This window comes from Pithys albifrons, chromosome 15 (assembly GCF_047495875.1).
Source record: "Pithys albifrons albifrons isolate INPA30051 chromosome 15, PitAlb_v1, whole genome shotgun sequence".
In the NCBI taxonomy this organism is placed as follows: domain Eukaryota; kingdom Metazoa; phylum Chordata; class Aves; order Passeriformes; family Thamnophilidae; genus Pithys; species Pithys albifrons.
Genome location: NC_092472.1, coordinates 8,472,267 through 8,488,016, shown reverse-complemented (window position 1 = coordinate 8,488,016; position 15,750 = coordinate 8,472,267). Strand labels below are relative to the sequence as shown.

At 45.4% G+C, this 15,750-nt stretch overlaps 1 protein-coding gene across 2 annotated transcripts in view; it reads right to left on the bottom strand.

Annotated features, from left to right (window-relative positions):
* Window positions 1–4,724: 4,724 nt before the first annotated feature.
* The window catches only part of NR3C1 (nuclear receptor subfamily 3 group C member 1), a 65,997-nt gene continuing 54,971 nt past the window's right edge, over window positions 4,725–15,750 (bottom strand). For both annotated transcript variants that reach the window (XM_071569835.1, XM_071569834.1), the window contains exons 7-9: window positions 12,913–13,043; window positions 9,929–10,086; window positions 4,725–9,056 (exon numbers count right to left, since the gene is read on the bottom strand). In XM_071569835.1, the coding sequence (XP_071425936.1) occupies window positions 8,904–9,056; window positions 9,929–10,086; window positions 12,913–13,043 (442 nt within the window). In that variant the 3' untranslated portion in view covers window positions 4,725–8,903. The remainder of the gene's footprint in view (window positions 9,057–9,928; window positions 10,087–12,912; window positions 13,044–15,750) is intronic.

Sequence of the window (15,750 nt, the reverse complement as noted above, 5' to 3'; positions counted from 1 at the left end):
TGAGCAGCTGCTGAGGATCTTTTCCCGAGGCTGCACTGGGAAGTGCTGCTGTGTCCAACTCTGCCACAGCAGGAGGTGCCCAGGGCCAGCTGAGGGGTCGGGGCTGTGGCACTGGGGCCACTGACCCTCCATGGCCCTGGCCAGGATGCACCTCTGGCTGCTGCTGCAGCTGGGGCTTTTGGGGCTGGTTGCGACTCATCCTTCCAGCTGCTGTCAGAGCAGCTCTTGTGCAAACAAGCTCATTCTAATGCTGTTTACCTACAATGACTCCTGCGGGAGAGCTACCGGGCTGGATGGCAGCCAGCGCTGGGCTGAGCAGGGCAAGTCTGCTGCATCCTCCTTACCCAGCCAAGCTGGACGGTGGCACTTCCACTGGGATCCAGTTCCTGAGGAGGACGGGGGGGCACACAGGGGGCACTGCAGGAGCGAGGCTTGGCTGCACCTGCTTGGCCTTGGCTGAGGAGCCACTCCTTGAGCAGAGGGACAGAACAGCCACATCTGCCCCATGTGTGGCTGTCCCTGTCCCACTCCCAGAGGTCCTGCAGATGGTATGCTGCTTTCTGAAGCTTACTAATTTTGCTGTAGCCATTATCTATAATAAATATTTCTAGGTCTGGGAGATACAAATGCTGCTTCTGCCTCTAGTTTTTTTGGTTGTTGGGTTTTTTTGGTTGTGTTTTTGGTTGGTTGGGGTTTTTGTGTTTTTTTTTGGGGGGGGGTTGTTGGTTTTTTGTGGTTTTTGTTTTTTTTTTTTGGGGGGGGGGGGCATTTCTGGGTATTTTTGTGGAATTTGAGGTTGGCCTGGTCTTTTGTACATTAACTGTTGCTGCATTTGGTACCTGAAGTGCTGCTGCTCCAAGTCCTGGGGCTGCCCTCTGGCCATGCAGAGCAGAACCAATTACACCACCAGATCCTAATCGAGCTGCTGTTTATTATTTATTTCCCCAGCAACAACGATATATTTAGCCCAACAGCTTTGAGCTGTTTCAGCCCCATTATGCTCAGCAAATCCCAGCAGTGTGATGGGAGTGAGCGCTGGCCATGGCAGGGGCAGCCGAGGGGCACCACCACCATGAGCCTGCCGGGAGCCCGAGGGGGAACCCCTGACCTCCCGTTGCCCTGGAGAGTGGCTGGGTTTGCCCCAAGGGCAGTGAGTGTGAATGGAGAAGGGACTGACCCCACGCCAGAGGAGAAGCATCTCTGCAGAAGGGGTGGGTGTGAGAGCTCATCCCTTGGGTTTCCTTTGGCCTGCCAAGTGTTGGGTTGGGCTGGTTGGATTTTTTTTAATTATTTTTAGTAATTGCTCTGGTTTGAGTTGTGTAGGCCAGCCCTGTGTTTGCTTGAGCAACACGTGCAGCTTGGCTGCAGCTCAGCTGTGGAAGTTCTGCCTGCAAGCCAAAAAGGGAAAAAAAGAAAAGGGTATGAGATAAATGAGGAATTAAAAATGCTGGGGTTTAATTTTGGGATGGTTCTTGCAGAAGCCTGGGCATGGGTGTGCTGAGGCCCAGGCAAATGCCCCAGGGGGAGAGGGACAGCAGGCTCAGCCCCCCGACCTGTGTCACTGCTGTACCCCCTGCTCAGCTCCTCAGGGATGCAGCCCCTCATGTCCAGTCCCTGGAGATGCCTCCTGCTTGTGCTCATCTCTTTGGGGACATATTTGCCCTGTGCTCAGCATTTTGGGGATGTATTTCTTCCATGCTCAGCTCCTCTGGTATACAGCCCCTCCTGTCCAGCCCCTCAGGAACACAGTCCCCCATGCTCTGTTCCTTGGGGACACAGCCCTTCCTGGGGACACATCCCCCATTCCTGCTGCCCATCACTGGGCTCACCAGGCCACTTTTCAGAGTCTCATCCCATCCCCCTGCTTTAGCAATGCAATTAGTTGCCCACATTAGATGCTGCCTCAGCAGTTTCCCCTCTACCTTTTCATGTGGTTTGATCTTTAATCATCAAGTCCCATAATTAGAAGGATTCCACTTGTTATTTTTTGAACTCAAAGTTCCCTGTTGTGACCTCGGAGAATATCCTTAATTATGCTTTGGAGCTGTGCCAGGTCTGTGATGGATTGGATAAGGATATTTACCCCTTTTCCATGTTGATTTTTATCTGCTTTTCCATGGGCTTGAACATTGGACATCAATGAACTTCTAATCCCTTCAGAGGGTTCCTCTGCTTGCAGCTCCTCCAGTCTCACTTTGACAAGTTCAGTATTCACACTTTTTTATTTTCAAATGGACATGCAGTAGATATATTATTTTTAGGTCCCTCAATAATTGAAATCATCAGTAACTCTGATAAGAAAATGAACCAAATTTGTTGACATGTGACCTCATTGCCCACAGAAACTGGCTGCCCCATCCTCGGAAGTGTCTAAGGCCAGGCTGGACAGGGCTTGGAGACAACTGATCTAGTGGAAGTTGTCTCTGCTCATGGCAGGATGATGGAATGAGGTGATCTTTAAGGTCCCTTGATTCCATGAAACAGATCAGGTTGGTGCTGTTGTGCAGCTCAGCATCCAGCTGGTGCCTGGATGGGCACAGGTACCAACAGAGACACTCCTGCAGTAAGAGTCAGCTGGATCTGAAGGAATGACTGAATCTTGGATTTAGGGACTAGAAACAGTTGGGATCCCATGACAGCTCTGCAGGACCTGAGCCTGCAGAGTCCTGGGTACCCTCCCAGACTAGTCCCTGATGATATCTTGACAAGAATACAGGGAATGTTTGGAAGCCCCTCTTTGATAACCACTGACATAGAGCCAAGCAGTCTTTTATTCTGTAAAATCCCAATATTAGTGCGTTACGTGGCACGTTCCGTGTGCCCGGAACTCAGTGTGAGTTCCCGCTGCAGTGGGGAGACAGCCGTGGACAAACCGCTTGTTGGGGATTGTCCCAGGGATACACACGAACTCAAAAGCTCAAATCCTAAATGTCAAAATTATAAAAATGGCATTTAATGGCATCTTTTCCAAACAAGTTTGAAATGCCATTGTTTTATTGGGATAATGTGAACACAACAGAAATCATGACTTGCCATCTCATGCTGGGCTTCATTGGAATTTCTTGGAAGCTGAGGATGGAGCTCCAGAATTCAAGTAAGTGCAAAGTAATGTGTAAGGTGAGGGAGGGCTGCAGCCCCTCAGCTCCCAACCCACCTACCAGGGCAGGGCAGCACCATGGCCATGCTCCAGCCATGGCCAATGCAGTGGGACGGACCACAAAAGGGGCAAAAATCCTGCAAGGAGTCAGATCCTGGACCAAAGATGCCTTTGATGTCAATTATTTTATAAATGGAATGGGACAAATGATATTTTGGGTGGAATGTGAACACACTGAGAGCTTGATGCACTTGCCATGATGCTGGAGCTCATTAGCCACAGAGCAGTTATTTTATCCTGATATCTGATGTTGCTCCTGAAAGAATCTTTCCATAATTGTTTCATGAATAAATGTGGTTATCGTAAATCCTGTTCTTGTGTTGCCTCTGACCCCCATCCACAGCCATGCAGCTTGGGAATTACCAAAGGGCAATTTATGTAAGCTTCGTTTTAATTGCAAACAATTCAAAGAAATCATTCCCTGCTGGGAACTCGGCCTTTTACGCTGCAGTTAAATGAGGTTTTATTACAGCACGACTTGCTCTGCCGCTCAAGGGGGGGAAGGCGTGAGCTGTGCTGAGGTTTTAGTTACTGATGGGTTGGAGAGATGTTGACATTTGGAAACTCTAATGACAACAGAGCAGGGAAGGAACTTCATGACAGCATTTTCTGTTCTAGAACTAAGACTTTCTGAAACCAAGTGCAACATCATCACAGCCAGACAGCGGCATCTTTCAGTGTTGGTGATTTAGGAAGTCCTTTCTCATAATTTGGATTAAATCCTGCCTTTGGGAAGCTATCATCCTGCTGAACAGAACCCCGTCCTGCTGATCCAAGGGCAGTCCAACCCCTTAGGCTGGACTCCCACAGCCCTTCCCTGCCTGGGACCCCCATCCCAATCCAGACCATCCCACCAAGCAATGCCCATGGCTTTACAGTGCATTTTATTTTCTCTATTACTGATGTTTGGTGTCTAGTACCTGCCTTGGGAAGGAGCTTTTATCACCTTCTGATGAGTATCAGATAGCTGAGAACCACTGCAGTGACAAAATGCATTTTAAATCAAAGAATCACAGCAATCAGGGTTGGAAGAGACCTTTAAACTCCTCTTGTTCCACCCCTCTGTCATGGGCAGGAACACCTTCCACTATCCCAGGTTGCTCCAAGCTCTGTCCAACCTGACCTTGAACACTTCCAGGGATGGGGTAACCTCAGTTGTTCTGGGAACCTAAATCAATTGTTTATCTAATTTTAATATATTTTGTGCTGGTTTCCTTAGTTGAACTGTCCTGGCAGCTTTCGCCCTTCTCTGAGGTGGGCACAGGACAGGCTGCTCCAAGGCACATTCCTGCTCTGGATTCCATTAGAGAACGGTGGTGCTGATTCCTCTCTAGCAAATGGATGCTGGTATGCAAAGGCAAATATGGGCAGTTGTGATTTTGAATTAAACTGTTAATTTGAACTTCACGATCAGAAATTTTCCTGCTTCAGAACTTCTATGGCAATTCTCTCCAGTACAAATAATTCTTGCATATGACGTGAATAATAAGACCAACAGAAATGAACCGACTTTGTCAGACCCAACCCCCTCCAGGATCCCAGCAAAAACTTCACAAAAGCATTTTGCAGCCTTTTAATGAAAAAAGCAGAATTTTATTATATGGTTTCTGTCCATTATTCGGCATTGCTGTAAATGGCTCACATTTACTGCAACTTCTGTACAGATGTGTGGCTTTGTATTACCAGAACAGCAAATTTAAATGAAAAAATAAATGTTCAACAATTCCACACAAGCTTTTACAGTCCAACATTTCACTGAGTAGGTGAAAACTACAGACTTGTTACTACAGAATTATTCAGCATGAATAAAAAACTACAACTTTTATTTTTAAACAGGAGTCACTGGTTTAATTTTTTCTTTTATGCTGTTTAAAATTGCTGTGATAAAAATAATGATTTTTTTAATAATGCCATACACCAGTATGATATAGGATTCGTCCCCAGTATATATCTTTTTGTTTAATATACAAAATAGAGTAATGACCCATCGCTGACTCTGCTGTTGTGCAGCTTGTTGGACGTGGGGTGTTTTCCACACACACACATACAGCCTTCATCGGATATGAGGCCTTGGGCTGGAGAGGCCCTCGACCTTCCTGGAAAATTTGGTTCCTATGTGATGTGGATGGCTCAGCAACCCCTGGTTGCAGACTGGGCTTAGGATAGAGCATGACTGGTATATAATCATGGAATCCCCAACAGGTTTGGGCTGGAAGGGGCCTTAAAGACCATCTCATTACAACCCATGTGCAGGGCCATCTTCCGCTAGACCAGGTTGCTCAGAGCTCCATCCAGCCTGGCCTTGAACACTTCCAGGGATAAAATAATACAATCTTTATAAAATCTCACTCTAAATCATGTCCCTGAAGTCCTCCCTCTCTAAAACTCAACCACGGGATTTTCCCGCAGCTGACGTTCATCCAGGCACTTCCTCCTCATTCCTACCTTTCTCTGTGAAAACGGCGAGGTCATTTTTCGGCATCAATTGGCACCTATTCCCAGCCCCCCTCCCTCTGCCCTCCCTCGTGCCGGTCCCCCAGCGCCCCCCTGTCCCGGTGTCCCCCCATAAGGCCATTGCGAGCGCCCGGCGCGTCCTGAGCTGCCCCCGCCGTCCCTGGGCGGATCCGTGCACTTTGTGATAAGGCACTGAAGAGCCAAAGTCAGAATTCTCCCTGCTTTATCCAGAGTGCAGGGACTACCCTCTGCTACACGGACTACGGATAACAGGACATGGACTTCTCACTGCTGACTAAAGCACTACGTTTTCTCACTGGTGAAGTTTAGAACTGAACAGCACGTACAGGACGATTCTTTCTCTAACATCACAGTTTCCTTTGTTTTTCCTTAAATCCACAGACTAAAAATGAATATACAGGCAAACAGACACAAGGGGCAGAGAGCCTCTCCTCCTGCGTGACCAGTTTTCTCATGGGAGGATCACAGAATCCCAGAATTTGGGTTGGAAGGGACCTTAAAGCTCATCCAGTTCCAACCCCCAACTCAATCCACTGTTGGAGTTCACTGCAGTTGCTTTTGCGGGCAACAAAGCCAAGTTTGGGGTCTGTGTGCCCCAACCCGCACACACACTGTGCCCCAGGCTCCCAATGAGGGCTCTGGGGATACAAGTATATAAAACATTCTCAAAAGTAAGAGCAGGTTTCCTTTGAACCAAAGACCCTCCCCAAACCCAAGAGAACCAAACTCCTATCTGTATCTGTATCACAAACAGGCATGTGACGATCCCATTGATTGGGCCGGATGTCATAATTAAAATCCTGACCTTTACCTGTTACAAAATGTACATATGCTGTACAGATTAAAGGAGAGAATTATTAATTTCTTTTATTAAAGAAGCTATTTTACTCCAAAGTACTGAATATAGGATCTTTTTTAATAGGTGTAACATTCAAAAAGAGATTTAAGAAAGAAGAATTGAGTTTCCTATTTCAGTTGGAAACCAATGTTTGCTGAAAGTAGAAATGTGCTGTGGACACCCTATGCTCAGTATTTACATATTGCTGGCACCTGGATGCAGATTATTGCCCAATTTTGAAGCTGCTTTTGCTGTGGGAGTGAGGCTGTGTATGAAATTCCCCCGGGAGGAGTTCAGAGCTGGGTGTCCTGGCTGACAGTTTTTTGCAGTGGGGATCTGGTTCAGTCGTGCCTCGGGAACGGTTCCCAACTATACAGATAGGAGCATCCCACCCAAAAGCCAACGGGAATTTTTACACAGTGATTCAATACACACAAACCCAACCCTACATACACCCACAGAGCACAGGTCTTCCCCTCTGAACAAAGCACTTCTTTGGATACGAACACCGACGCCTCCGGTGCTGCCTCCAGCCAAAACCACACAGAACGGGTTCCCACTCAGCATATTTGTGACCCCTACAAAAAATATAATTACATGTATCATGATAAAGCAATCTGTCATCTAAAAATCATCCTTATTATACACTATACAAGTTATTTTACAATCATTTAACAAATTGCTTTTAAAGCTGCAGTAGCCCTTCCCTTCTTTTCTCGGATCAACGGATATACCGATTATACATATTTGAAACTATAACTAAATATAAAAATATATTAGGTTTTGTATTTTCTCAGACGACCTTTCCCATTTCTATTACACAAATAATCTGGCCACTTTGAGTAAAAATCAAATTTTAGAGTGGCTTAGTAAATATTTCAATTTTGAGATACAGAAAATTGTTAAGGTGCACGTAGAAAAGGCTACTACAGCTTCTAAACGTCGGAAAATATCCTCATCAATGGCAACAAGGAGAAATCCACAAGGCCTATGGGAATTTATGGCACGCCAGGAATTCAATGTGAAGGGCTGCAGCCTTACAAAGACAGAAAGTTTGACAGACAACTCTAAGACCACAAACTCAGTAGCGGAGCTTTCCTGCTTTCCAGGAAAGAGGATGGAGCAGTCAGTGACAGGTGGAGATGTGGAATTGGGTCTCTAACCAGGTGAGTTTGGAGCTGGGATATCCAGTCACAGCTGTGCAGCCGCTCGGACATCTCCCCAAGAGGAGGACTCTGGAATCCGTCCAGGAGAACAAACCCAAACCACTGGGTGCAATCACACGTCCACCTCCTCTGTCCATGGGGGTTTCCAGATATACTTGTGTGATGACAGGCTTAAGTGTACAGAAAATGAGAGTTTCTCCACACAGAAGTAAACTTTTCTGAAGCTATGCATATTTTCCTGAAAATTTCCTGATGGGCAGTCAGGACTGATCTTCTTGGCATCAATGCAGCCCATGACTCTTTGCGTTATGGCTGTTGCATCATATGCAAAAATCAGGCTTCTTTTTTTTTTCAATATATAAAATAACCTGCTCATTTACATCCAGTGAGGACTGGGTTAATTTTCTATGAATCTGCATATCCAACACTTTTGCAATATACCAAAAGGATTTGTTTCATTCGGATCTACTGAAACGAGATTTGAGAGTGTTCTCCCACCCACCCTGGCCCTTAAAAAAAGCCAAATTTTTATAGCCGCTTTGACAGTTGAAAGCGATTAGGTTAGAAAAGCCCAACCCATTTTCACATGAATCTACTCAAGGATCTACTGTCTAGAGGTCATTTAGGAAAGCTACGAGCTGCCCCACCTTAAAAAACCAGCTGTACAATAGGCATCTTGAAGTATTACAAAAAAACTTATGTAAGAAAAATGAACAAGCCGAGTTCACGGTATATAAAGTTAAAGGAAATTGCTAAAACCAGACAGTAATAGCTATAAAAGGCACAACTTCCCTTTTCTGATATACACTTGTAAACTTTCTTCAGGTTACATGCATAAACCAAAATGCTACCTTAACTTTAAAAAAAAAATCCAAAACACTTTACTAAAATAAAAAAAAAAAGCCTAAAAAATTGTCTCCAGCCAACTGCAGCAATTAATTAATTAGCAGAATGTTCGTAACAGCCTCAGAGCTTGTCACTGGTGGTTTGATGCATCTGGGGATGGTGCACGAGGGGAGAGAGAAAATTTCTTACAAATACGATTCACAATTTCTTTTCCTTTCCTTTCTCCCCAATTCTTTCCCAAATGGGAGAAATCTGCTGCTTCTCCAGCCTAACTCTTGGCCCTCTGTAAACCACATGTAGTGCATAATTACAAAAGAAACACCGCTGTGAGGACAAAAGGAACAAGTTCTGTAGGTTTTCTCTTTACAAAACAAAGCTATCGAGTGACGGTTTCTTAAGGCAACCCTTTGTGTTAAGGCAGTCACTTCTGATGAAACAAGAGCTTCTTGATATTTCCATTGGAATATTTTGGTATCTGATTGCTGATGATTTCTGCCAACATTTCTGGGAACTCAATACTCATGGATTTATCCAAAAATGTCTGGAAGCAAAAGCTCAGAAGATTTTCAACCACCTACAAGTGATAAGGCAAAGAATTACTTGCACATGAAACAGACAGAAGAACCACCCACCTCCATCCTCCTCCTCCCCAATCCCTGCCCATGGATGAAGCACATCCCAGCATCCCTCACCCCTGCTCCAACAGGACAGGTGCACAGGTGTCTTCATTTAATTAATTAATTCTTGTCAATGGCACTCCAATATAAACCAAACAAACAGATACAAACACTGAAGAGATGTGGTAGTGACTCCCACTCCAGCAGATAAACAAGAGGCACATGGATAAGCTTAATTAGATCTTTCCAGGTGCTTTGTACAGTAACAAATAAAAAACTAATTCTGAGGTCTCCAAGTTTCCCCACCTTAAACATTGCTTGGACTGCTTCGTACCTATATGTGTAACTTAGAATTAAAATGTCAAAGGAGACAGCCTGAATTCTGAAATTTCTTGCCAAATTAGTCCACTGCTAACACAACACATAGTGCTGAGGGGTTATTTTAATGCAATTTCAAACTGTTCCATAAATTTTTTACTAGTTGTCTCTGAGATAACATAGGTTTTAAACTTCACATCTCTGCTACTACTGCAAATCTTTTACAGTTTCTGAATTCCTCCATTTTAAAGCAATGTAGTTTTAAAAACTAAAGAGACTGAAAATGAGATTAATTATAAAACTAATTGCTGTGGATTCCACTGCCAAAATAGCTTGAGAGCTGCATGTTCATGGCTGTCAATTTGCCTTTAGACAGACAGTAGAGGGGCATGACCACCTCCTCCTCCCCCATGGTATTTATCCCTTTAAATAATAAAAGCCTAGAGGAGATCACTGTCACCGCCCAAACGTATTTATCTGGAATGCCTACAGCATTCCTTTCAGGACTTACATCATGCATAGAGTCCAGCAGTTTAGTCAGTTGATAAAATCGCTGCCAGTTCTGGCTGGAGTTCCCTTCTCTCTTCACAATGGCCTTGCCCAGCTCCTTGATGTACGTCATCCGGATTTCTTCAAACAGAGACTGACTCTTCAGGCCTTCCTTGGGAACTGTAACATTGATACAAACCTTTAAGACATTGTAAAACTATGAACTTTGACATTATTTAGGTTGTCTTACATCAGAAACTACCGTGATAGGACAAGGAGTAAGGGGAAATTTAGGTTAGAGGTGGAAGGAATTTCTCCCTGTGAGGGTGGTGAGGCCCTGGCACAGGTTGCCCACAGCAATTGTGGCAGCCCCATCGCTGGAAGTGTTCAAGGCCAGGCTGGAATGAGATGAGCTTTAGGGTCCCTTCCAACCTAAACCAGACTGTTACTCTATGAAAATGACCAAAACAAAAAGGACTTGGACTGATTGAAAAGAAAGAACAGGAACTAGGACTGATGACTAGATGAACAAGAAGCACAGGACTAGTGCAAAATAAACATGAAACCCCAAAGGTATCCCACCAAGAAACAGAGAAGGTAATTAGTCCTTGGAGGCAACAACATCCAGCCCTGGAAATGCCTTGATGAAGAACCATCAGGGCTGGAGTTTGGGTGTTCTCCGTGTCTGGGGAAGAATGTGACATCAGAAAGATTCCACAAAAACTCTGCATGCCAGAGGAAGAGCAGGGCAGAATCACAGGATGGTTTGGCTTGGAAAGGATCTTGAAAGGTCATCGAGTTCCAAGCCTCCTGACATGGATCAAGTAACACATCCAGGCAAGGACTGACAGACTGGACAACAAACTGACTGCCCAAGCCATGTTGGAATCGGGGCACGGACAGAGCTTTTTGGAATAGGGACGGGACATCGAGATAGTGGAGGGAAGATGACGATCTGGGGGCCAGAAACCCAAGGTGTGGGGACTCAGATCCAGATTAAGTCCCTGTACCTACATCCTCCTATGAGGATGGTCCTCCTAAAGGCCAAGGACTAATCCAGACAAACAAGCATATGGTCTCCACTGGTCCTTAAGATCCCTCATTTGAAGCCTTTGATTGCCTTGGTGAAGTCAACAGAAAGAGATGAAGATAGAGAAGAAAAAGAGCTGAGACAAAGGCGACTGAAAGCAAGACAGGAGGACAGAGACCACAAAGCACATTGCCCTCCTCGGAAAATCCAACCCTCACTGCACTCTCAGCATCTGAGAGATGTTGAAGTCTCTTGTCTGCCTTGCCTACACAGGAGATAAAACATGTCAACTGTTGTTTCAATAAATCAGAAGTAGAAGGCCTGTGAGCTATTTCTGTGTGTGAGCTGCATGTCCAGACCTGTGTGGGATTCCTGTTTTACTCCTCCTTCTCTTGGAAAACTTAACACAGAAACACAATAAACCAATTAAAATTGTAAAGTTGTGGATTAAAGAGCTATACAAATTTTAGCTATTCAGTTTGCAGAAGTTCCACAATGTACCACTGACACAATGTATATACTCAACACAATATGAAAATATATTGTCTTTCACCCCAAATCGGACCGAGGGGCCTCTCTGGGCAACACCAGCACCTCACTCCTGAATGGGCTGAATTCTGCCAGTGCTGTGTTGTCACCACTTCTGCCATGGAAATTTCTCTAAGGAAATTTCCAATTCCTGTAAGGAAAGTTGGCCTACACCACACCCAAAACACTTGAGGAATTTTGGGAGAGATTTCAGAATCAACCAGAAACTGTTCTAAATCTGCAGTTTTAGGGAAGTTTTAAGTTCCTACAAAGCCCACAGCTGTGAAAGGCTGAAAGTTTCCTGTGAAAAGAGCCCTTGTCCCAGTTCTGGGCTGGCAGTGAGGCCATGATGGGCCTTGCCAGGCTGATGGGGCGTTGGGCGTGGGGGGAAATTGGCCATGGCAGCCCAGGGTCCCCCACACCACTCCTGAGGCACCGGGCTGGGGGAAACCAGCCAAGGCACCACAGTGCCACTTCATGCTGCCCCTGCTCACCCCCCCCACGCAATGCCCTGCAACATGAGCAATGCCAGGCTACACATTCCTCCTGCTTCTGTCAGGGAAAACCCAAAGTGAACAAGTTCTCATTTCTCTTTAAGGATTAATGATGTTATTCACTGGAAATATTAAAGGTAAGGATTGTTTACACCTTCTGTGTAATGAACTGTTTAAACTTAATAATATTTACTTTCCATCATGTTCAAGGTCCCTTCCAACCCAAACCACCCTATGAGGATGATGCAGAAGGACTACACTGCTTAATCCTGACTTGCACTGCTGCTCTTGCTCCCTTCAAAGCACGTTGGCACCTGTCACTGCACTGAACTAAAACCAATCTGACAAGCAGAGGCAGGAACACGTCGGCAGCTCTCTCAGCCCTGTGGGACTGTGGGGATCACTGTAACAGCGTGGGATGGGATTTCCCAGGACACACAGGCACAGGCTTTCCCAGTGCGAGGCGAGGTGCCCGGCTCACACCCACTCCCGGCATTCACACACACACACACACACACACACATGCACACATGTGCTTCTGTGCTGGCTGAGTCCTGGATTGCAGCCAAGCCAGGGCTGCAGCTGAGATCCTCAGGGAGCTACAGCCCCATAGAGCACGGCAAAAATGAAGTTACTGGGTACCAATGATATCCACAGAGGCGAAAAATAACACTATAGAAGTTATTTACATATAGTAACCTATACTAGTTATGTTGTCTCAGTTTGTTTCTGTATATTCTGAAAGTATTATTGTGACACCGTATTTGACCTTTCATGCAGTAGAGACAGAATTTTACTAAGCTGTGACTTGCTTAACCCCAGCATATCCTACTCAAATATAAAAACCATCATGTGGCATATTATATAATATCTCTCTTAAAATACCTATTGCAATTCACCATATACTTTTGTAGATGCAAATGCCAAAAGCTTGGTATTGAACCGTTCACCTACTTGTAGAGAGGAGAAGCAATGTCTTCATGCACAGATACTCCTCATAGGAGACTTGAAGCCGTGAGAGCTCCCGGGCGACCATGAGCATGTGTTTGCATTGTTCATACATACATGGGAGATTCATCCTCTGCCTGAGGAATAAAAGCACAGGAATTAGCAACAAGTCCAGATATCTGAAAGTTCCACATCCCCTTTTCCATGCTGCATTCAGAGCAGCAGGGGGTGCAGAGGCAGACGATAAGCTCTACGTGAGCGATCGCACAGCGAAATGATGCTCTCGTGAGCCCACTGGGGTGATCACCTTGGTTACACAGATAAACACTGGCCCAGCACTGCAGAGCGAGGGAGCCTGACGTGCTCAATCCCAGCGCCACAAAGGGAGCCTGTCTCTACCAAGGACCATCAGCAGGCTCTGTTATCAACAGACGTCAGCACAAACTTGACATAAAAATCGCGTTCAGTCACTGTGTGACAGAGTTCTTCAAGCCTAGTACTCCCAAAATATTTCATCTTTCTAAGGCAACATGATGGTGTGCTACCCTGGAGATGAGGTTTGTCTAATTCTCTCAATACTTTTGCAAAGTGCACCTAATTTAATACATATTTCCTCACTACTGACAGCAGTAACATTCTGTAACTTCTCAATTTTTTTATACTTGTATCCTTTCATATTCATAAAGTGATGACTAGCACTGCAATTAAATTTCATTACCTTCATAGTGTAATAATCAAGTTTCTAACCATAAATGGGAAGTCATGTTGACAACCAAAGGAAAATCATGGAATCAGAGTAACACATTATATGTTTTCATATATCCTTTTCGTTTTTTCCCCCTGTTTCAATGAAACCTCGCATGAAGACAGGAACTCCTCCTTTTAGTTAATATCTCATCTGACACAACAATCCTCTTTATGTGTGCTTTTACAGCTGGTTACTGTGAATATTACAGAATTAGTTTTGGGTAGGAAATGAAGAAGAAGAACAGATTAATTCTGAAGAGTGTAAGGTAGATTTATGCTTTTCCATGTTGTTTTTTTTGGCAGACAAAAAGACAGGCAAAATAATCTGCTTCCCATGCAGTGAGTACACAATCTCTGCGCAGTGTTGTCAGCACCTTATTTTTCATTAACAATGTGCCACCTTTCCCAAGTCATCACTTATTTAATATCAAAATCTACAGAGACAAAATGGGATCCTTGTGGAAGTGAAGATTTGGTTATGAAACTACAGTCCCTTCAAACCATTCTCCCTTCCTTAGCCCTGCAGGAGGGTTATTTGATGTACCCTCACCAGCATCTTAAGAAGCCCTGAGCAGAAAGAAGAAACATACCTTTCTAAAGGTGCAAAAACCAGAGAATAATAGGAATTCCAGTGGGGTTTGAAAGACAGAAATACAAGCTACTGAAACAGTATTAAATCAGAACAAGCAAAAGTGTAAAACCCCAGTTTCCAAATGGAGCTGTTAGACAATTTCTTGTGGAACAGGAGGCTGCCTTGTACCTACAGCTACAGCCTGTGGGCTTGCACATGAACCCAGAAATACTGGATTTATGTTAGAATTCCATAACCAAGGAGAAGCAACACAAAGTGCACACAAGGTAAAGCTGCATGAAACAGGAGTAAGTGCAATGTTGGGCTGTGGGATGTTTCTCAGGGCACTTGACACAAAGCCACCACTTGGCCACTTGGCAGACACTGTCCTGACCCCTCTGGGCTGTATCAAAGGGCATCTCGGACATTTCAAATTGAGTAATTTAAACACATTCTCTGTCAGGGCTCAGCAGTTTTCCTCATGTAAAACTATGCCCATTTCTGGGCAGAAGGTTAAAATAAACATTATGAAATGGGCCAGCCTGTCGTTTGTTACTGTCTGCTGTAAATGCAACCACATCCACAAGGCTGAGAATCCATAAGAAGACATGCCAACTCCAGGCAATACTAAGGCCATGTGAACTGTAGCTCCAAAAAACGAGAGCAGGCACAGCCCCCTCCCCTCAGCAAGGTCTGAGCACATGGATGAGGCTCTGCCCTGTGCCCCAGAGGCTGCAGATCCGTCTGTGTCAGAGCACGAGGAGGCTGATTCACTGCCTTGTCCTTAATGCTGGCAGGCACTCTGGGAAGAGGTCCCAGCCATTCCCATCTCAGATCTCCTGGCCAGGGCACATCAGATGATCTCAGCTGCCACAGGGAGCCTGCCTGGGGACAGGGCTCAGGTCACGGACAGAGACCTAGAGAAGGGCAGGACTCAGGGCTCTCTCCCTGCCTGCCCAGGATCCTGGTTCCCCTCCCTGCACAGGGCATTTACCACTTCCATGGATTAATTTACCCACACACAGACCAGATGTAACACTTCAACTTGGTGCTATACTTAGCTAATTAAAATAGACACTGTACTCAGTAAGGACACCACATGTGCTGCCTTCTTTGCTGGAACTACCCACAGAACCACAGTGGATTTCAAGCAGAGCTCTGGGATACCCAGGACCAGCAATCTCAAGCGAGTTGCATCCCATGGTGGCTCAGGAGCTGCCAGGGCAGGAGGCAGAGCCCAGACTGAGCCCTAGGAGCTCCGCAGGGACACTGGCAGGGCTCAAGGCTTCTGCAGTTACTGCCAGGCACATAAAAACGCTCAAAGAGGTGATTGGGAGCATTTGATCACTGTGAAGGGATCCTGCTGTAGTGACTGCACATTGAGTCCAACCTGAATCACCTCCTTGCTCTGTAAGTATCCCATACCCCTCTGCTTTAGGGACCAGTTCCCCAAGGGACACCGAAGGTGTTTCAGCTCAACCCAGCCCATGGAACACATGGATATACATGTGCTTACTCTGGGGGAT